The sequence below is a fragment of the Catharus ustulatus genome, chromosome 2 (genome assembly GCF_009819885.2).
Source record: "Catharus ustulatus isolate bCatUst1 chromosome 2, bCatUst1.pri.v2, whole genome shotgun sequence".
Taxonomy (NCBI): Eukaryota; Metazoa; Chordata; class Aves; order Passeriformes; family Turdidae; genus Catharus; species Catharus ustulatus.
In genome coordinates, this window is record NC_046222.1 from 105769515 (window position 1) to 105791675 (window position 22161).

The 22161-nt window shown below is 41.1% G+C and overlaps 1 protein-coding gene across 5 annotated transcripts in view; it reads left to right on the plus strand.

The window, feature by feature from the left end:
• The window catches only part of FRMPD4 (FERM and PDZ domain containing 4), a 300820-nt gene that overhangs the window by 179269 nt on the left and 99390 nt on the right, over window positions 1–22161 (plus strand). For 4 of the 5 annotated variants that reach the window (XM_033052215.2, XM_033052211.2, XM_033052210.2 and 1 more), the window contains exon 2: window positions 7345–7461. In XM_033052215.2, the coding sequence (XP_032908106.1) occupies window positions 7345–7461 (117 nt within the window). Of the gene's footprint in view, window positions 1–7344; window positions 7462–22161 lie in introns of those variants that run through there. The other variant, XM_033052214.1, reaches the window with a different exon arrangement.

Sequence of the window (22161 nt, forward strand, 5' to 3'; positions counted from 1 at the left end):
TGGGTACAGTGTGCATTTTGAAAGGCCTGTGGTTTTGTTCGTCATCGTTCTGTCCTCCCTGTGATACAGACAGGAGTCTGGAATTGGTGATGAAGCGTTTGGAGCCTGTGAGTGGCTCACAAAGTCCACGAATAGACTTTTATGGCTATGTGGAGCTGCCCTCTTTTTCCCTGATGAAATGATGGGCACCTGCTGCTGTATTTCCTGCTTGTGTGGCAGGAGAGCTGTCACAGAGTGTTCCCCATGGCAGCCATGGAATCTCTGGCAAAAGGGATCCCTTACCTTTCAGATCAGCTACACAGCGTGGACCCTTGTCTCATGACTGGCAGCAGGAGCAATGGCTTCTGGAGGAGGAATACATAATTCATTGGAGTGTCTTCTGTTCTCAATCATAGACTGCCATTTAGAAAAAAAATACTATAGGCATTGATGAGATGGAAGCTAGTGAAATCTGTGACAAAAACAGTCTGACAGGGTTTTCTAAAAAAGTAGCTCCTTGACAATTTTGAATTGCTGTAGAGGAGTTCAGTATGAATTTTTGAGTTGTACTTGAGGTTTTCTCTGGTCCCCCAAAGGATTTAAAGGTCAAGTTAAGCCTTTAGCATCATTGTCTCTTTAGAGTAAGAATAAGTGGTACTTGGTGAAATTGTGAATAATTCAGAGCATCTGTGGTGGAAGGTGGGGACAGGAAAAAAAGTTTGGAATTTTTTACTTCAGCCAGACTTTGGGGTGTAGTTAATGCCTGAGAAAGAAAAACTTTGAGACAGTGTCTGAACAACTGGTGCAAGGCAGCCTGACTTTATTCATAGACCTTACTAGGAAAACAGAAAAACCTAGCACTAGGTACAAGAAAGGTGAATGCCTTTATTTTCTGAATAGCATTTGCATTTTCCTGATGTTGCAGGGACAAAATTTCAGACAAGCCTGACGTACAGCAACATTATTCTACCTTTGACCACAGCATGGCTGTGTTGCAAAATTATGGAGAATGGCAGGTGTCAAAGGAAAAAAATACTTTTTTTTACTTTTTGTTTTTATGATTAAATAAGAAAAACAGTCTTGGATAGCCATTCTACCTTTAGTGATTTGTTAATTGCAAGCTTGAAATTCTTAACTCATTTATGGGATGGTACTCATCAATTTTTTTTTTTAAGTGGCACACGTAAGTTCAAAAATAACACACATTTAGATGAGGATTAAAACCCTTTTGCTTTCTTGCCCATCAAAAGATTTGAAAGCATGTGGGCTGTAGAAGATGAAGGATATCTGAAGTCATTGGGGTTTCCTTCTGTATTTACGTGATTTAGTAATAAGAGACTCAGTATGAATTAAGTTTTTTACTCAGCAGGGGGTGTCTGGAGCAGTTAATTTTCTTTTGTGTTTCTGGTAGGACTTCTCTGGGGGTTTATAGGACTGATCTCTACAAAGACAAGAAGTCTTTCAGTGTCCTTGATCTTGCATCCAGAAACTATTGTCCATCATGTCTGTGTGCCCCTCAGGAGAGTTTCAGTAGCAGGGTGTGATGATTGATTCTGATAATATCTCTACAGATTCTTTTAAACTTTCATTTCTCATTTTTTCAAGTTAAAGTGCTGGGATGGAGGTAAAAGTATTGCAGTATTCTTCTGGGACAGGAGAGGGTGAGAACTGGATTGAGAAAAAAGGGTTTAATTCCTGAGGCAGTGGAAGATTAAATATCATAGAGAGACGGTTACTGAATTCCACTCGTGTCACAATAATGTTTCCTATTTGCAGATAGACATGCCCTGCAGATACTTCAGGTGTGGTGTTCTTACTTTTAAAAACTAATAATACAAAATGTTTTCTCTCTGGTGTTCCTCTCAGTACCTCCTTGGGATTGCTGTGGCTAGAATAGCCTCTGTGCTGTGGAGCTGCATGTCCTTCAGCAGCTCTGGGAGTGCAGTGTGGCTTTTGTTCAGGATGCCTTTCTTTTAAGGTGGGTAAGAGAGGGACTCACCTATGTATTGGCATCTGGGAAGCAAAGAACTGGCTTTTGTACCAATGGAGCATTGAAATGAAGCCAGGCTACATGGCAAGACTCAAAATTCAGAAGGTTTTTCTCCATATGATGATGTAAAGGAAGCCAGTGTATCGGCACCGGTTACTGTGTGCGGTTCCTGGAGCCGTGATAATCACAGTAACAAGGCACTCTCTTACACGAACAAGAAAGAGCATTTATTGAAAGAAATCATGGATTTAAATAGTGTACATAATGGGAAACAACTTACAGGCATTTCATTGGACAGAGGAGAAGACCCCCCTAGAAATGCAGTCTGTGAGGTTAGTCACATACACCACAGGCGTTTTATCTTTGTTTTGGGTTTGTGTCCTTGAGGAGCCTGAGAGTCAGGCTCAAGCAGCCTGAGAAACTGGGCTGTTTTCTTGGTCCCCAGGCAACAGACACCATTACTCCATTTGCAGTGCTGAGTTGCTTGTGCTACATGGTTGGCCTTGTGTGAGTCACTGATGCCCCTGCAGACAGTGCTTTTGGGAAAAAGGAATTCCTGTATATGAGGAAGTACTATGAGAAACATCAATATGTTGAACAAGATGATTCCAGGACATTGAATATCCAAATGGTAAACAGAGAATTATAATGTGAATCCCCATAATAAACATTCTGTAGTTTCAGCCATCCACAAAAGTTGCAGCAGTTCAAGGGATTGCTATAAAAGAAGATTAGAACATAATCCTTCCACTATTTTAATCCAACTGAGGAAATCCAAGGTAGATGCTTAAAAAGTTACTAATACCTAAAGAAAAAGTATACACAGAATATTAATGTTTCAAATTATTAATATTTAGGAAAATCATAGGGCTCCATATGGCTCCACATACAGAGATTTTAAACAATTATGAACTCTGTGGATAATTTCAGTTTTTGATAGCCTGTGAGGTAACAGATATTAACTAAAAGCAACTCTGGGAGAAAATAATGCACAGGAAAAAGTTTTGTTGAGGAGAATTTTTCAAGGGGAGCTGTTTTGATGGGAGCGTTTTGGAAGACATGCCCCAACTTTGTACTGTGTGTTGTGCCCCATTAGACACAAAATATGCTAAATACAATTAGGACATTCAATTTAACTGAGTGCTTTCTGTCTTGTCTTTGCCTAAGAACTATCTGAAGAGTGCAGTTTCTGTTCTACCATTCATTTTTGTTGCCATGTGACCATCTGTCAGGCCATGAAGTAAGTAGAGATGAATCTGAATGGCAAAAAATAGCTGCTAATTTTAAGGTGTACTAGTTTTCTTTCACTCGCAGAGGAGCAACTGATGTGAAGCAGGAGATGCTGGAAGAATGAGAATACTGCTTTTATGTCAGTGACAGTTTATGCTGTTTTAAAATAACAACCAGAGAGCTTAATTTCCACTAGTTGAGGGAAGTGCTACATTTATAACAAAATTTACAGGCTTGGGCTATAGAGGTGGCTCAGTTAAAAAGTCTGTCAAGATTTCTATGGTGAAGACCTATTGAAAGGAATCTCCAATTGCTGGTTAAAAAAACATGTTTTGGGCAATATGACATACTTACTGGCTGACTCTGTAGATACTACTGTTTTGGGGTTTTTTAATTGAATTTTTCAACCTATTTAAACATTTGTTTTTTCCACATTTGAAAGAAAAGAAATGGTGTTACTTTCTGCATTCATCATTAACACTATCTGAACTGCTCTGGACATTAAGCTTTAATAGTATGCTTAAAAAATTCACACTGTTCCACTTTTGATCTTTAAAAAATAGGTGGATAATGCTACAGATTTGCACCTCTTATTATGGCATGGTTTATGCCGAGTATCACATCAAGAGCATACCAGTGATACAGTGCAGGAGACTTTACATATGATTTTATGTTTCAGGTCATTCCTCAAGGGCAGGGGAGAAAAAAGGCTGACCTGAAGATGTTTGCTGTGGCAGAGCTGTGGCATTATCAGTCAGAACGTCCCTCCGCAGGGCACATTGATTCCTTACACACCACTTTAGTGATTTAATGAACAACTGTTTAATATAAAGCAATTTGGAGAGATCAGGGTTTATATTTCTGCAGCAGGAATTTCAAAAGCATGTTGAGGGGATATTCTAGCTTGTCTGCCTTGTTTTCAGACCTCTGCTTTCATGGCCTAGCTTTCACAGTGAAGTTTGACACCTGAGAGCTGTGCTCCCGAAGGCTCTCCAGCAGCCAGTCCCAGTGCTGTGAGCAAGCAGGGAGGGTGGAGGACAGCAGGCAGTGAGCAGCAGCAGTGCCAGTGCTGCCTCTTCAGCCTTGCTGAAGTAGAAGGTGCATTTTCTTTATCTTTTTGGTCTTTGTCAGTGTGCAAGTCTTCCATAAATCTAGGCAATCTTGTGTGCTCGTCCTTTGCCTGTGCAGGAAAGAAATGGAAAATGGTGGTCAATGAGCTGAGGGATTTATCCAAGATCACCAGCACGGAGGTAGGATTTGGACTGGGATCTCCCAGAGCCTGATGATCTTCCTCACCACTAAGGCATCCTGTTGACTTAGAGATTATCAAGATGGATTTTCTCTTCCCCCAAGTGAAATGCTTGACTTGCTTATCATTTCTGGGATTTCTCTCCTCTTTGCCATCTTTTGCCCTTCATAGTGGCCACTGAACATAATTCTTGAAGACAAGCAGAATTATGTTCAACAGGTGAAGGGACATGTAGATGTTCACTAGCTCCTTTTTTCAAGCTGTACAGGAAGCTGCGAATCCTAGTCACCTCTGAGTGTAAAGACCTTGCTTTACTGTTATGACATGAGTGTTTATTATTGAATTGCACAATAACTGTAGGAAAAATTATGTCCTTTTTCCCTGTGGAGCCACAGTGAATTTTCACACATCTAATGTAGGTGCATACAGTGTCTCAAGTGCTAATTTGTATCCCACTGATTATAAGAAAGTCTGGAGGAGTAGATCAGATGTAGACATATTTATAGTTAAGTAGGACAGTTATTACCCATCATATATGACATGGTTCTGACACCATTAATGTTTTAAGGACTCAAAAAAAGCTTTCAAGGGAATTAGATTTACCTTAAAATCCACTAATGCTATAATCCATACAAAGATGAGCCCTTAATTTGAATGCAGAGAGTTACAATATTGATCATCATCACTGTCCTATGCTCCTAGAAATTATCTGATAGTTTGACGTACTTTACTTGGGAATTTAAATGTCACTGTATCCATTTAACAGATGGTGAAACTATAACACAGGGTTTGTGAAACACATCTAATTAAAATGAAAACTGTTAAATAGATGGGTATCCACGTATACAGTCTTGATAAAAAAGGTTACATTCTAGTGTGCTTAGTTAACTGCAGTGGTTAGGATTCCAAATACTCTGAAGTGTTATTTGAAGTCTGTAGATGTAGTTGAGCTGACATTCTTGCATTGTAGAATGGCTCCTGTCTAAAAGAAGGGACCCTTTAGTGTCTCTCAAGCATGTGGAGGAAAAGGAATGTTTATGCTCAGCTTAACAAGAAACTGCATGAGAGAGTGTTGAAAGTATTTTGGATTTGTTCCTTGTATGACTGTTTTCTAATCAATTCCTTAGATCAGAATTGGATTAGTTGCATTTGTCTGGGGTAGTGTAGCATATCTGACATTTATGTGTTTGATAACCCTTGAAGAACTAATTTTTTTAAGAGTTCTAGCATTTTCAATATTAGACTAAAGCTGTGCCTTATGGCAAATATCAGTGTTTGAATATGCTAACAGAAACATTTTTCCACTCTTTCAAGATAAAGTACTTAATGTAATTGATAAACCAAATGATACCTAGCATTCCATTGTAATGCTCTACTTTACATGTAAATTATATTTTGAAGCACCATATTTTTTCTCAGTTGTGATTAATCCTTGAAATGAAGGGGGAGGGTGAAGCAGCTAGTTTGTTTTTTAATGATACATTCCTCCTTTGGGAAAGATTAGCTATGCACAACTTCATTGAATTTAGCAATTTACAATCAGTTGTTGAGTTGTCCGTGGAGACCAATTCTGTTTCTTCAGGAGAGTTTGTCAGGTTACAGTGTGCTCCATTTCTCTAAAGAAAAGAAGTTCTTATATCTCTATTTGTGGCAAGAGGTACTAAGTTCCTTGATACAATTTGAACTTAAATAAATCTAACAGGTGAAACTAAACTGTGATATCAAATGATGGGTGGAGAAAAGATAGAAATGAGGAAGACAACTAATTCAAAACATGCCCTTATTTTGTGTGGTTTTGGTTTTCCTTTCAGAATTTCAGATTGTATTCAGTGTTGGGTGCTCATTCTTATTTGCCTGTCTGTCACATGCTCTTAGCTGACCTTTAGCTTTGTTGGTTGCCTTGCCGCCTCTTCTCCACTTTCCCTTTTTCAGATTGTACGTAGATATTAATTACTTGACTAATTTTGCTAAAGACTTTTTTGTTGTCTCCTGAACCTCTTAAGTCCCACAGGAGAAAATGGGAATGTGCAGTAATATCTAGCTTAATCCCTGCAAGTGAGGGAAAAAGCGTATGTGCAAACATTGGGGATTCCTGTGGAAAACTATGGTGGGTCCTTGCTACCTGAATAGCTTTTTGTATGGAGTCAATAGAAAGTACCTCACAAAATATTTCAGATTAGTGGGGAAACTCTGTCCCTTGGGAGTGCTGCTGAGCTCTTCTTGGGGAGTGGGAATAATAGCAGAGAGTGCTGGAGCAGTGGGATATAACAGTGTGTGGGCTCAGAGATGCTGCAGCCTTTTAAAGGTTATTTGGTGGGAGAGCTTAATGGATAATGATCAAATGCAACAAGAATTAATATTCAGTCAGTTTAGCATGTTATGCAGCAGTGTCATGGCCTTCCTTCATTCCAGCAAAGGAAACAAAAAATGTTTTCCTAACAGAGAGAAGGTTGATGCTCCTCGTGCCAGGTGTTGCACTGTGTGTGTGATCTGCAGTGGTGTCGTGGGTGGTTTGGTTTGATGGATTTTTCTTCCCCTCTAAAACTGTGCTGAGAGCTGGCATTTGAACAAGGAATGGTGATGAATAAAAATGCTTCCTGTTCCTTTTATTAAAAACTACTGAAAATTAGCACTGTGTATGTGGGACTGATGGAGAATGACAAATTCACTAACCAAAGGTTTGAACTCAGACTGTTAGAAATGACAGCATATCTTTCTACTAAAAGAACATCACAAATGTAAATAGATCTGCTAAACTCTGATCCATTGCCTGGGCTTTGACTCTGTATTTCACTGCTATGAAGTACTTGGATGTCAAGTGAATCACATGAAGTACAAGAGAGAAATAACTTTTTTTTCCCCTGTCTTTTCCCCTCCACATTTTCCAAAATTGCAGCCACAGGAATAAGTCTTCAGGCTGGCCTCACCCTTCAGGGACCTGGAGCTTGAACCAGGGAACACCTTATGGATGGGAGATGACGGCAAACAGAGATGGAAGAGATTACTTCATCAGGTAAGTGTGCAGCGTGAGCTGTGCAGTGTGGGGCACAGCACTGCAGCCCTGCTCTCAGCTGTATCCTTGCAATCCTAATTCCTGCTGCAGCCCTACGTGGTTAATGTTCACTGGTTTGATTTATGGCACAGGGATAGCTCAGGCTGTGCTTTCTGCACTTTGTTTTGGTACTTGGTTACTTCATTTGCTCAAGAGAATGTTGATAGTATGTGGACCTGTAATTCTTTGAGGTCATTAACGAAAGATAAATAAAAAATAAAAATGCCATGTTTAAAGAATGAGGCAGAAGGTCAATTCTGACTGACTTCCAACTCTCCTCTGTCTCTGCCATGTTGAAGCCTTAGGATTTAGCTTTTATATTTTTCAGATCCTGTACTGCTTTAGTGTATAACTCTAAAACTCTACAGCCTGTCAGCTACTGTTCTCCCATTTTATCCAGACAAAACAATTCCTCTCTAGGCAAGCTCAAGGACACCTTATTGTCTGAGGCCCTGAGCGATGCAAACAACAGTGAAGTGGGGGGGCAAACTTGGAGTAAATTACTTCATTACCTGAAACTGTAATTGGAGGATTAACCCCTGATATGTGAATGGAGCAAACTTTCAACTGGATGAAAAATTCGTGACCATCGTCCACCTTGAAGCCCCTCGGAGACTTTTGACTGCCCAAGGTGTACCTATCGAAGGCCTTTAATAAATACCCCCCACGTTTGTTCTTTTAATTTTCATTAGCCTCTGTTTTTAGGTAGCCATTTTTACCACTGGTTTAAAAAATAAATATCAATGTGTAAATGTAATTGGCTTTTCTTTTCCCATTGTAAACTGTGCATAATTATTTTTTAAATCACTGAGATGCCTTGGAAAAAACACATTTTGCTGTTCTAGCAAATGTACTCAGATGGCTTTGCAACTTCTTCACTAAAAAGGGGTGATGGTAGTGAGTTAGCTGAACCATTGGCTGTTTGGCATTCTTTGCTTTAGCTTGCATTTCATTTTTAAGGTTAGCATTTTGATTCTATTCTTGTGAAGTTTTGGGGTTTTTTTAATTATTATTTCATTTTTGTCCTTATCAACCTATTTAGAAACTTGCAGGTACTTGAAAAAGTAAGGGATGAAAATTAAAATTCTTTTAACCACGAGTAGAAGGATCAAACATATTTTTGACTATTAAAAATCTTGAATTCTCTCAAGATCCTTCAACTGCAAAAAAAAATGAAAGAATTGTAAAGCATAAGACTGAAGATCCCTGTTACTGTGCTTTGCTTCCCTAGCCCTTTTGCCCACAGGGTCTGCCTTGGCTTCGTAGGAGGCATTTGCTTTCGGAGCCAAAGCAAAATTTGTAGCAGCCTGGTGACCCGAAGGCTTTCAATATTTAGAGCAATTTCCGACCTGTCCAAATTGGAACAAATTTTCTGGGTTAATGAGGGCTCAGAAGCTGACTTTGAAAAGTTGTTGTCTTGCTTCAACAATTATTTGTCATGCTTTGCATGTCTGAAAGATGGACGATGTGAAGCTGAATGCCAGGCACAGTGTAACCGTATTAGCTTAGGTTTTCTGCCTGAGTTAATTAAGCCTGTCAAGAAGTGTAGGTGAGCCTCCTGTCCAGATGTGAGACTGTTGTTTCTGTTACTCAAGTTAGTGAAGATACCTGCACGTCGCATTCTTATTTTCTGCAGACTGTTGGAATGTTCTTGTCTGTGTGAATGAGATTCATTTGAAGGATTAATATCCTGATTCTGAGGACAGGCGCTACATTTGATTGCTCCTCTTTTCTCACTGGTCACATAATGGGATTCTGCACTTGTTGTGTAGCTGTCAACAGCTGTAGCTTACAAAATGCAGTGCCTTAGTACTCATTCATTTTGCAGTTTGGGAATGTTTACTAATCCTCTGTAGCTAATGATTATTTTGTTTATTTTTTTGAAATGGCTTTTACTACCTTAAAATGCCACATCGCTCTCTTAAATTGAGAAAACTGCATCTAGGATGAAAAAATCTGTAACAGGGAGTGCCATATTATGCCTTAAGTAATATTAGGCCTGTGATTGTTTTGTTGTTGGGGTAGTTATTTTGGGTTTTTTTTCTCATGCTCTTATAAGGTGCTTGTTTTTAATTCTCCTTTGGGCTCTGATATTTTTTTCCATTTTTCTCTCTGTGTGTAGAGCCATCTACATAGAGAAAAATAACCTGGTCTTGAGAGGTAGAGAGCATGAGACCTCTGTGGAAACTGATCTGTCTGCCTTTGATGTTTTGTTCCAGACTTTCCAATCCACCAGAATCTCTGAGCAGTTTCAGGTGCTAGTTGAACTAAATACCTACAGATTGTGTGGTTTATAGTACATATTCCTATACTACATATTCTTATAGTATCAAATGTTTTAAAGCAGCAGCATTGGCTGTAGCATGTGCACGGATGTGCTTCCAGAGTAGTTATGCATGAAATGATGCTCCCAGGAATGCATTAAAAACCAGTACTTTTGGAAACAGAATGAAACCAGGAATCCATTTGGAACGATGTACTGCTGCACTGAGCCACTGGCTATCCACCATTACTAGGGAACACCAGCCCAAATGGCTACTACAGTGCGACTGGGTGGTTCCATTACATCTATCTTGGTTTTAAAAGAATGACCAAAGACTAAATAGAGCCAGTGACTTGCCAGCAATTCCTCTGTGGAGGTGTACATAGTATCTGTCCTTACAGTGACTGTTATTTGGCAGAGAAACTCTCTCTGGCTTTCAAAACAACTGATTTTGAAAATACTACATGAGACTGTATAAATAAAAACAGAATTTAATTTTCTTTCCTTCATTTTCACACCTAGATTTCAGGAATGATATAGTGAGATGCTTGTTGACAGTTATGCCAATAAAGACGGGAGAGAGATCAACAAGATAGCATTTTTTATTGTCTCTAAGGCTTTTTATTGCCTTAGAGATTATGCAGATTAACAAATTGCATCACACTGAAGGAGAAAAAGCAATTCAAATACTTTGCTTGGTTTTGATTAAAGATGTATAAACCAGGTATATCACAATGAAATGTGGGCATGAGCTCTGTACAAGGAAGTAACATAATTCATGGGGACATTAACTGCTTTTTAATTAAATAATTTACTTTGTGCCATATGTGCATATCCATTCAACTGCAAGCAGACATATTGTAGTTTTGAAATTGTGGGAGGAATAGAGAATCTGGGAGAATCTTCTGGTGAAATGAAATGTAATTGTATAGGGTTTGTGCAAATGCTTTAAGACATGAATGGGAAGAGATGTTTATTCTTTCTGCTGGAGCAAATTTGATTTCTTTCAAATCTCTGAAAGCCTTTATGACATGAGCTAATCAGGGGCAGCTTCCATCGCCAGGCAATGCTTTTGTAAAAGTGTGAGAAGAATCTCTTATCAAAATATTTTCAGATGCTGCTAACAATTCAGTATCTCTTCTCTACAGATGGCAAAACCAGGGTCATTTTGCAAACCTCTAAAATATTTTTTTCTTAAGTTTAGACCATGGCAAATTGAAGTTTCAGAACTTCACCCATTCCCTTTTAACTTGCCCCTTTTACTTGAAATAGCATTAGGAGATAAGTAATACATTTCAGTATAGGAGGATGGCAATCATCTAGTATTCTCCTAGTGTGCTTCTGTACTCCACAAGCTGTATTAAGCTGGACTTTTAATATTAAATAATTTGAATATGGTATATTTAATCACTTTAAAATCCTAAATGTTTTATTTGGATCTATTATATGTGCTGTGCAGTATATGATGATGAGAAATTTTGTAATGTTAATTTGAATAAAAGCATGATGCTTATTAAAAATGGTTTTATGTGACTATAGTATTGCAGAGAGATGGTGTGTGGAGCAGAAGGTTTTGGCTAATTTTGTGTACAAAAAGTTTAGCCTCATGGCAATTTTAGATCCTTATTTTTGCCATTGCTGTGATTTAACTGATTTTTGGATCTGTACATTTTTTTTCCTTTGCCTTGTGGAAATCTTGCTGCTTGTCAGATCTGGAGGGAAGTTGATAAAGGGAAATAAACAGGCAAAAGCTAATAAAAAGTGAATCTTATGGAGAAAGCAATAAATTTTATGTCGGTTTTCCTCTAAGCCAGCCCTTTGCATGGTCTGATGAAGTTGCAGAACAGTTTAGCATGGAAGAATCCTCTGCAGGTCAGCCTGTCCAGCCTCCTGCTCAGACCATGGATAATACCAGGTGATGAGCAGCATTGCTGCCATTCTGAAATGTCTGGCTTGAGAATAGGGTTGCAACAGAGTTGTAGTGTCTTAAGCTGCCCTGCAACTGCACTTCAAAGTGCAAGTTGAAGCAACATTTGCTGCCTTCAAAAGTCATACCTTTTTGATTCCTATTGCTGTTTAATTCCTAAGGAATGAGATACTTTGGTATTTTCATGGACCTAGTTTCTGTCATTCAAGTAAAGGCCAGAGAATGTGAAATAAAATTAGCTAAAAGGAAGTGTAGCCCTTCCCATGTGAATTTAAAGTAACACTGTGTAGTTGGGTATTAGAGTCTCAAGATAGAGGGGTCTGTTAAGTCAGTTTATTGCCATATCCTTGTTTGCAAGAGGTGCTATTGGTTGTTCAACTTTATTTTGCTTTATTATTTTTATTGGTTGTGTTTACTTATTCTTGCTATTGCCTGGGAGAGGATGATAGGGTCTATGTTTCCACTTTGGTTTGCTCCCTATTTAACTCCAAGGATCCTGACCATCTGTACTTTGTGCATATTAGCTTGCTTCTGTGCTCCAGTCTGGAAAAAACTGAGCAACCAGTGGGGATCCCAGGCAAGAAATTAATGGAAGCACACCCAGAAGTCAAAGCCTGCAGCATTATTACTGCTTGGCTTGAAACCACAGGTCAGTCTCCAGACTGCAAGTAGAACTGTGAGAGTACTACTTGTCAAAATTATTTCTGAATTTTATTTATGTTAATATGACGTGGTTGCTAGAGCAGTTGAAATTACTAAGTGCCCCATGTAGCAGATGAGGGAAACTCTGAGGATGTAGGCTACTTGGACTTCAGCAAAGTCCTTGATGTTGTCTCCCATGGCATTCTCATGGAAAAGCTGGCAGCCCACATCTTGGACAGGTGCTCTCTTGGCTGGATTAAAAACTGACTGGATGGCTGAGCCCAGAGAATAGTAGTAAATGGTATCACATCCAATAGGAGGCCAGCCATTAATGGGGTTCCTCAGAGCTCAGTACTGGAGCCAGTCCTTTTTAATGTCTTTATTGATGATGGCGATGAGGAGATCAAGGGCACCCTCAGTAAGTTCATGGATGACCCTGAGTGGGAGTGCGGATCCGCTGGAGGGCTGGAAGCCTCTGCAGAGGGGTCTGGACAGGCTGGATCAATGGGGTGAGGCCAGTGGTGTGAGGTTCTGTTGAGGAATACACCCAGTGCAGGTAGCTCGGGGCGCAGCTGCAGTGTGAGCTGCAGGTTGAGCTCTGTGGGGTGGGAGCAGGCACTACAGGCAAGAAGCCATGAGCTGCCAACTCTGCATAGCAAAGGGCACAGGAACCAGCCAGGTGACCCAACACTCAGAGACACACCTGGAGCCAAGGATCCCAGATTTCCCTGTGCTTAGAGTGTAAGGATATAAAAGCCCAGGTTTCCTTTTTTCAGAGTCCCTCCTCAGAGGCATCCAACTCAAACTGTTATTTTGCTATTGCACCAGGATTAAATGCTATGGGAAACTTTGGGTTGAGCTGGTAAGGAAACCTGGTCTGACTATGAGCGTGGGGTGTGAAGGGACCTTGGTCCCAGCTTAGGTGGTGTGGATGTGACAAAGTGACTCGTGGATAATCAGATAGGAACAGTGGAACAAGTCCAAGTTGCTGGCTGCTGCACTTCAGTCATAACACTCCCTGCAATTTGGAGAGTGGTTGGCTTAGGGAGAGTGGTTGGAAAGCAGGCCAGTGGAAAAGGACCTGGGGGTATTGGTTGACAGCAGGCTGAGCATGAGCTGGTGTGTGCCCAAGAAGGCCAACAGCATCAAAAAATGGTGTGACCAAGAGGATCAGGGAAGTACAGTAATTCCATGATTATAAACCGCACCAGATTATAAGCCGCACTTTAGTTCGCAGCGGGGATCCGCATGCAACAAGATAACCAATTTGTAACAGTCACGTGATAGCGGGTTTTACTGGCAGGTGCTCAATTCGCGAGTTCCGCTCCCCCTGCGGTGCCGGCAGGAGCCCCAGCTTTTCACCACGCCGCCGGACTTTTGCCCGTGCCGCTGGGCTTTCCCCCACACGCAGTGCAGGTGGGAGGGAGCCAGCTTGCTTTCCCATGCGGTGCTGGCGGGAGGGAGCCCGCTCCCCCCCGCTACACAACAGAGTAACCAATTTGTAACAATCACGCGATCGTGGGTTTTACTGGCAGGTGCTCAATTTGCGAGCTTGACTCAACCCGCAGCTCGCGTTTCCGGGTTGGGAAATTTCCAAACGTTGTTCACATATTGGCTGCTCTTGAGTGTAAGCTGCACTTCTGGGTTGGGACCAAACTTTTACTCAAAAGGGTGCAGGTTATAATTGTGAAATTACTGTAGTTTTCCCCCTATACTGGCCACTGGTAAGGCCACACCTTGGATCCTGTGTTCAGTTCTGGGCTCCTCACTTCGAGAAAGACACTGAGGTGCTGGAGTGTGTGCAGAGAAGGGCAACAGAGAAGAGTCTAGAGAGTTGAATAATATGAGGAGCTGCTGAGGGAGCTGGGCTCTTTAGCCTGGAGAAAAGGAGACTGCATGGAGACATTACTGCTCTTCTCAACTACCTGAAAAAGTTATAGCAAGATGAGAGTCGACCTCTTCTCCCAGTCAGCTAATGACAGAATGAGATAGCCTCAAGCTGCACTAGGGGAGGTTCAGGTAGGACATCAGAAAGAATTTCTTTTGAAAAATGTTGTTAAACATTGGAACAGTCTACCCAGGTGGAGTCACCATCCCTGGAGGTGTTCAGGAAATGACTCTATGTGGCACTTAGCGCTGTGGCCTAGTTGACAAGGTGGTAATTGGTGAAGGGTTGGACTTGAAGGTTTTTTCCCACCTAAATGATTCTATGTCACATCATAGTTTGATATCCTGAGTGCCTTGTTTTTTACCAGTGCTTTTGTATTTAGTATCAAAAAAAATATTCTAGACTTCTTCCAGGTATATCTGGCAAGTTTAATTCTTTTCTCTAAGGTATGTTATCCTGCATATATCATCTCTGTGATTTTTGGCTTGTGAAATCATTACATGTAGGTTGTCCTTGATTGGCTTAGTAGCTGTGCTATTCCTGAAATATGAAATTCTTAAATGTCAGCTTTGGCCCCGTACAGAAAATAGAGGTAACGTGTTTGTGTTATTTGATAACTAGTGTAGCTTACAGCATCCAAAATTCTCAAAACATACACAGTAGAATATTTCTTTGCAATAAAACAATGTTATTGTATTCTGCTATACTCAAATACTTACCTAAATTTTCTTTAGTAGTCTTCGTCTTATTCTTTTAGTTTCTGCTGTGCACAGAAGACCTCAGTTGTGTTTTCTGAAATTTCACCTCTGCTTCTGTTGCATGCATCCTGTCTGGCCTGTGTGCTCTTGCTTGTACACCCAGTTCTCATAGCTGGCCAGCAATGTGGAATGACACAACACAATCACTCATGATATTAATGGCCTATCAATCAAGCATCCTGCTTATTAAGGACCACTAATTTATACCAGATGCAAAACTGAGGCTCATAGCCTGCTAATCAGTTTACTTCAAAATAAATAAGCACTGAAGATGATCAGACCATTCAACTTTTTTTTTTTTAATTATTATTTTCTTTTGTTGTGTCTAGCCTACCCCAACCTTCTTGTACATATGTTCTGTAGGTGATTACAGTAATTTCACGAATACAAACCGCAGCAATTTGACAAAAATTTTGGTGGAAACCCGGAAGTGCGGCTAATAGTCGGGGGCGGCTAATATGTGAATAATTTTCTGACATTTACAACCCCAGACGTGCCAGCCAGGGCGCCGAGCCAAGCACCTGCCAGTAAAAGCCGGCATTCCACGATTGTTACAGTGTTACCGTGTTGCCCTGGCTCCCTGCTGGCAGCACGGGGGGGGCGGGGAGAGAGGCGGGAGAGCTCTCTTCTTCCCTCCTCTGCCGCAGCCTAGGAGAGGACGGGGGGGGGGGGGGGCGCGCCGCCATTGCCGCGGTTCGGGGAGCCGACGGGGGGGGGGGCGCCGCCATTGCTGTGGCCCGGGGAGGTGGGGGGAAGTGCGCGCCGCCATTGCCGCGGCCCGGGGAGGACGGGGGGGGTGGGGCGCCGCCATTGCCGCGGCTTGGGGAGCCGACAGGAGCCCCGCGCAGCCATTGCCGCGGCCCGGGGAGGAGGCGGGGTGCTTTGTCCGCACCCGCCGCTGGCGCCACGGGCACGGGAAAGCTCCGTCCCTGCCCGCCGCCGCTGCCGTAGGAGCGGGGGAAGCTCCGTCCCTGCCTGCCACCGCGGGGCAGCGCCGACCCGGGGTGACTGAGCCCAGTGGCAGCGGCGACCGGCCCCGAGCGGCAGCACCGGGCTGGGCCACCTGGCCCTGTCAGCAGCCCCTAGCGGGCCGAGCCTGCACAGCCTTAGCTCAGCCAGTAAACCCCGCCCTCCCGCGGTTCTGTTACTAATTGCATGCGGGTCCTCGCTGCGAACGACAGAGTGGCTTATATTCGGGTGCGGCTTATTTATGGACAAAAACCGAAATATTTGCCAACACCCAGAGATGCGGCTTATACTCAGTGCGGCTTGTATTCGTGAATTTACTGTACTCTGTTGGAAGGTTCTGAAAACCATCAAGAGATAAAAGTATAATATAGTGAAAACCGTGATTGTTGTTACTGTGTTGTTCATCATCCTGGGTGTTGAAATGGCTGTTGTTATTTTATCTTCAAACTACCATAGTGCATAAGGCCATCATGAAAGTTTGAAGTCACAGGAATCACCTTCTGCCCTGTAGGTGTGATATTATATAGCACTTTACTGAGCACACTGCATTCTTTCATCTCTTAAGTAGAGAAACAATATTGACTGGATTCACAGGGGATGTATGTGACATTCACAAAAATAAGAGCAGTGCAGCTGCTACTGGGCACTCATCACTTGTGCAGGGCAGCTTTCCTTGGGTGAGGGCTGTGAGTAGAGGCAGCCGCTAACAGTGCCTCAGCCCCCGGCTGGCTGCCGTGCACCTCCTCAGCCATCTCTGCTCCCAGGTGAGATGCCAAGGGGGAAAAGGCAGTGGAATCACACTCTCTGGCCCACTTATTCCCGAGTCCCTAAAAGGGACATCCAATGAGATTGAATGACAGGCAGTTTAACAGTGATAAAAATAGTACAACCTATATAATTAGCAAATAGAACTCTCAGCTACAGGTTACAGTAAAGCCTAAAATGCTTCATAGGATTCAAGTGTACATTTGCAAAGTACATTTGTAATAAGACTTTCACTATTAAATTAAATAGGTTTAAAAAAATCAGAGCAGATATAAAATCTAATGTTTCAGACAAGCGGGTGAGTCAGCTGCTGACTGCCTAGGGCTAGGACGAAACTTCCTGTATTAATCAGGTTATTCTATAATTACAAGGTTTCTTGCACCTTCCTCTGAAGCGGGTACTGAGTGCTGTCAGACAAAGAATACTGGACCAGGTGGACAACAGGTCTGATTGGTATGGCTATTCTTGATTTTTTCCTATCTCTTTTATGGTTTTTTTGGTTTTTTTGTTTTGTTTTTTTTTTTAAATTCCCTTGTCACTAATATGGATGGTTGATAAGAATAGTGTGCTATTAGAGAAAGAGTGCTACTCTGCTTCTTTCAGGCTGCATACAAATTTGCTTTCTGTTGCTAAGGGTTTGACCTACTCAAGGACAGGATCATATGGTGGAAGGGGGAGTGGGTCTAGAAGAGATGAGCTGCAGCAGGGATACACAAATGCAAGTGACTGTCTAAAGCAAACCTGTATAATTAGAAAGGAGAGGAAAGAAAATTATATAGCAACCTGTTTATGTCAGTGGTTTGCCTAGAGACTACTCGGGTATGGTGAAAAAGAAAGTATTGTTAAATCAGCTCAGCCTCCTGAAAAGAGAGGATGATTTAAAAATTGTCCTTCCTTTCCAAAGAGATGTTGCTCTAGCCATAAACATGGCAGTCATAAATATGACAGACAAAGTGATGTTAATACTGGCTGGGATAAATCGTTGTTATAATGGAGGGTATGATAGCAAGGAGAGGGGTTTGTGGGGTTGTTTTAACTAGAGCGTGGAAAAATGGAGAGTTCATTGTGTTGTGAGGCAGCTGTACCTAACCTGGTTAGTGTGCTCAAACTAAGGAGCTAGTCACAGCAGCATGGCTTGCTCCCTCCCTTCTGGCTTGCAGTTTTTGAGTCCTCTCTGCACATGCATAGAACCCTCACTGGCTGAACCAAGAGTATTTCTCAGACTGGAAAGGTGAGGGAGGTTTTACAAGAAGGTGTGAATGTGGGTGAGACTCCTCAGAAGAGAAGAAGCTTTTGCTCAGTGATTTGCCTTGGGTTGCCTGGATGTAATTATACCTAAGTGGAGTGCAGGGAATCATACTCTGGGCCTCTGCTACAGCAAATTCGATGTTTCTGAGCTAGTCCTCTGTGTTTTCTCCAAACACAAACTGGAATTCAGAGAAGTATCCTGAACACTGTTACTCTTGTGTGCTTGAAGGTGGATTAGGAAGGAATAATGCTTCTGGAGCAGAACCTGTATAGGAAAAAAAAAAAAAAATAAAAGTACTATAAACCAGGTTTACAGGGTACCTTAACGCAGAGGTGCAAAGATTAAATCCTCAATATTGTTGGAGTACAGAGTGTTCTAGGTAGGCATTTCCTATGGAATAACAGCAGCTCATCTGTGAGTTGCAGCATGTAAATGCTTTTGTAGAGGTATTGCTTTTGTTCACCAAGATACCCTTCCTGGGAGTGTAAAACAAATTAATTCTTGTAAACAGTTTGTATGAGAATGATAGTCCCCACTGGAGTTTGTTTTTTCAAGCATCTCTCATGTAAGACAGTGTGGTCTCTGCAGAACTGAGATTAAAAGTGTCAATTTCTGATTCTCCAAAGCTGTGTGAATGGTTGGAAAAGTGGTAGTGGTTTGTAAAAAGCTAAGTCTTTCCTTGGATCACATGCTGGAATCCCAATTGATGCAAGCACAGTCTCTACATATGAAATAAAACCAGGCTATGTAAAAATAAAGAGAGAATACAGCCCTAGAAACACCTAAAAGGTGTTTTCTGCAGCATATATGTGGGGCCTCAGTGGTCATGAGCTTGAAAAATTAAGTAAGGCAAAGCTGTCTGGTACTTGGTTATGGAACTGAGACCTTTCACAGCAAACTCTAGGTGAAAACTTCCCCTAGAGCTGCAGTTACAACATTGAGAGAAAAATGTGCTGGAGCTGGGTTATAGAGCTGGGGGAAAAAAAAGTCTGAGAGTTAGCACATTATATTGCTGCTGTTTAAATAACACAGTTGAAGTTTACCAGTTCATCATGGTGTATGTACAGAATTTTAAATGAGTTACCTAATGTGTTATGCCATGCCAGGAAATACCATATTTCCAGCAGACATTCATATACTAAAGAGCTGCATGCTGATGTATGTGAAAGCCAGCACTTAGGAAGCCTAATTCATCCTGTGGGATTAATTTCTCTCATATTAATATATTTGCAGTTTTCTGTGAAGAAAATCAAGTATAAGCCTCCTGTGAAATGTTCTTGTCTGGATTGATATTGTAGAACAGGAAGATAATTTGTTTTAGAAAGACAAGAGACAAGATGATACTACCAAAAGTTACTGAATTTTAATTCTCATTTAGTTTTTAATTGCCCTTCTTACAATAAAATGCTGCCTAATTATACTCAAAATTCACAGCTCCCAAATATAATTCTAAGAATCCTCATATTTTGTATGTTGTCATATATATTAAGATTCAGGTAAAGAAATAGTCCAACTGAGCTCAAATTAATCTAGTCACTGACAACATTATGACTCACCGCGATATTTTGAAAGCCGTTTATCTCAAGTTCACTGAAATCCTGGACTGTTCCACAGAAGAACTTCAATTTAAAATAAACCAATCAAACTGTGTCGCTGCACAATTAAATATCTCCATGGTAACAGGGATTAAGCACATAAGGTAAAGACCTGCTGACAGTGCAGAGATTATTTCAAATTTCTGGTTCTTCCAGCAGTAGACAAATGAATTTACATTTTCTGTATTGAGCACTGGGAGACATAAAATGAAAGCGATTGAGCTACTTCTGTGGCATCTTGGGACTTCAGACAGTATATTCTTGACAGGGGAAGTAATTAGCTGAATTACAAGTAGGAACTTAGCAGACAGATACAAATAAGCATTTGCTCATGGGATTTATTTAGTGTTTCATAATTAAAACCTGGATAGGCATATTATTTAGGATACAAATAGCATGGAAATATCTTTCCATAGTTAAAAAAGTTTAACAGCATAACAAAATCATTTTTCTTCTAATTTTTAAGGGATCTTAGGTTCACTTAGGAGATAAGGTTATTTGCAGCTCTGGTATCAAGTAATATTTTTAATGAGAAATATACTTCTAAAGTTATATACTTCACTGATAGTCAGTGAAGGCATAGGATGGTGCTTCCATCAATCCTAACATCTTTCTCATTCTCTCTGACTCTATTCCTAGCTTTTCCATGTGCATTTATTAAAACTACTGGAAATGCACATCTGCTGTGTGGTTTTCAGCTTTCAGTTATGTGGCTTAGGGTTGGTTTGTTTTTCTTTTCTCAGACTAGCTTTTGGTTTGGTTCCTGGGGATGTAGAATGACTTGGAAGGGACGTTAAAGATCACTCAGTTCCAACCCACCTGCCATGCACAGGGACACCTTTCACTAAACCATGTTGCTCAGCACTGCATCCAGCCTGGCCTTGAAAACTTCCAGCAATGGGTCATCTAAAACTGCTTTAGGCAATCTGTGTCTTCCAATGCCTCACCACCCTCAGAGTAAAGAATTTCCTCTTAGTACCTAATCTAAATCTAGCCTCTTTCAGATTAAAACTATTGCTCCTTGTCCTGTCTTTGAAAGCCCTTGTAAAATGCCTTTCTCCAGCTCTCCCATAGGACCCCTTAAGGTACTGGAAGGCTGCTCTTTATTCTCCCTGGAGCCTTCTCTTCTCCTGACTGAACAAGCCCATGTCTCCTGTCCTGACAGGAGAGTTGCTTTTCTATCAAACTGTGGGAAGTGGAAGTGAGCTGCCCCCAATGTACAAACAATTTATCCTGTAGCTCTTTATCCTTTAATAGGCAGATGTAAAATCTGCAGTGCTTTTGCACTCTGAATATTCTTTCAGTATTTTTGAGTTCACAACATGTTGAGATGAAAGCTGTGGTGGCTTCCCACCACTAGTGCTTACCAATTTGAGGTTGGTCTTGGAATCATGGTGGTCTCATTCTTTGTGGCAGGATGGACTTCCCAACCTTGCATAGCAGATAAGACACTTGGAAAACATTTTATGAGACCAGGTTGTCAGATGGACCCACAACTGTACCTTTTCAGTTGTAATTAGAATTTATCTACCCTGTCATGCTACATTTTGTTGTCTGCTTTTGATTATGGGAGTCTATAGTGTCTTGGATGTCTTTGGTTCCTGTTCATTTCAAGCATTAGCTTAGGTCTCTGTGTGTAAAGAGACAGATTTTTTAGCTGTGCTCTTAGGAAGAGACATTGCTTCAATTGTCCTAGTTGTCTGACACTCAGCTTTGTTAGAATGTCCTTACTTGCCTGTTGTGATCCAATTTCTTTTCTTTGCATCTTGGGATGAAAAAAGTTTGTTAAAAATTTGTAATAAATATGTCAGATATTTATCTAAAAGTCATTGTAATTGGTACATTCCTAAAGGAAGAGATGAATACCCAGCACATTTGGTAGGAATGAATGTAGAGTGTCTGTTTATGGCTGCACTCTTTAACCACTCAAAAAAAGCAGAAGCCCATGTTAAAGTTAGCTCCTGGCATAAACATCCAGCAAATGTAGAAGGGAGAAGTACTGAAACATTGATGAAACTTAAGGTAAACCAGAAAGTCAGGAGTATATGGAGGAGGTGTCTTAAGAGACAACTTCAAAGATAAAGAGAGGAGCGCTGTTTTAGATAATGCAGTTGCTGGGCTTGACCAGGTGGGAACAACAGTTTTACCTGGGGTCTAAAGAGATACTTCATATTTCTGTTCCTGCTTATAAGCCCTTTTGTGCAGTGTTTTCTTCTTGCTACCGTGTTTATTAGTTTTGTTTAATCCAGTCAGTGCCTTGAGCTGGACAGAAATGATTTGGCAAAAAGCCATACTGATAAAAGACGTTTTGGGTTGGTCCACAAGGGGCTGATCCTGGCAGCTCATAATGATGACATTTAGAGGTTTTGTTGCATGATTCCTGTTGCCAGCATCCAATAAAGATGCAGTTTCACCCTTTTAACAGTGTCCTATGGAAGCATGAGCATACGATCTATTTCTGAGAAGGAAACCATAAGAGCATAGCATTGGTGTTGCATGCTGACAAGTTGCAATTTTCCAATCAGACATCTTTTTAGTTAAAATATACATATAAAAAAATAGGTTTCAGTGCCTGGAAACACAGGCCAAAATTGTGGCTATGACT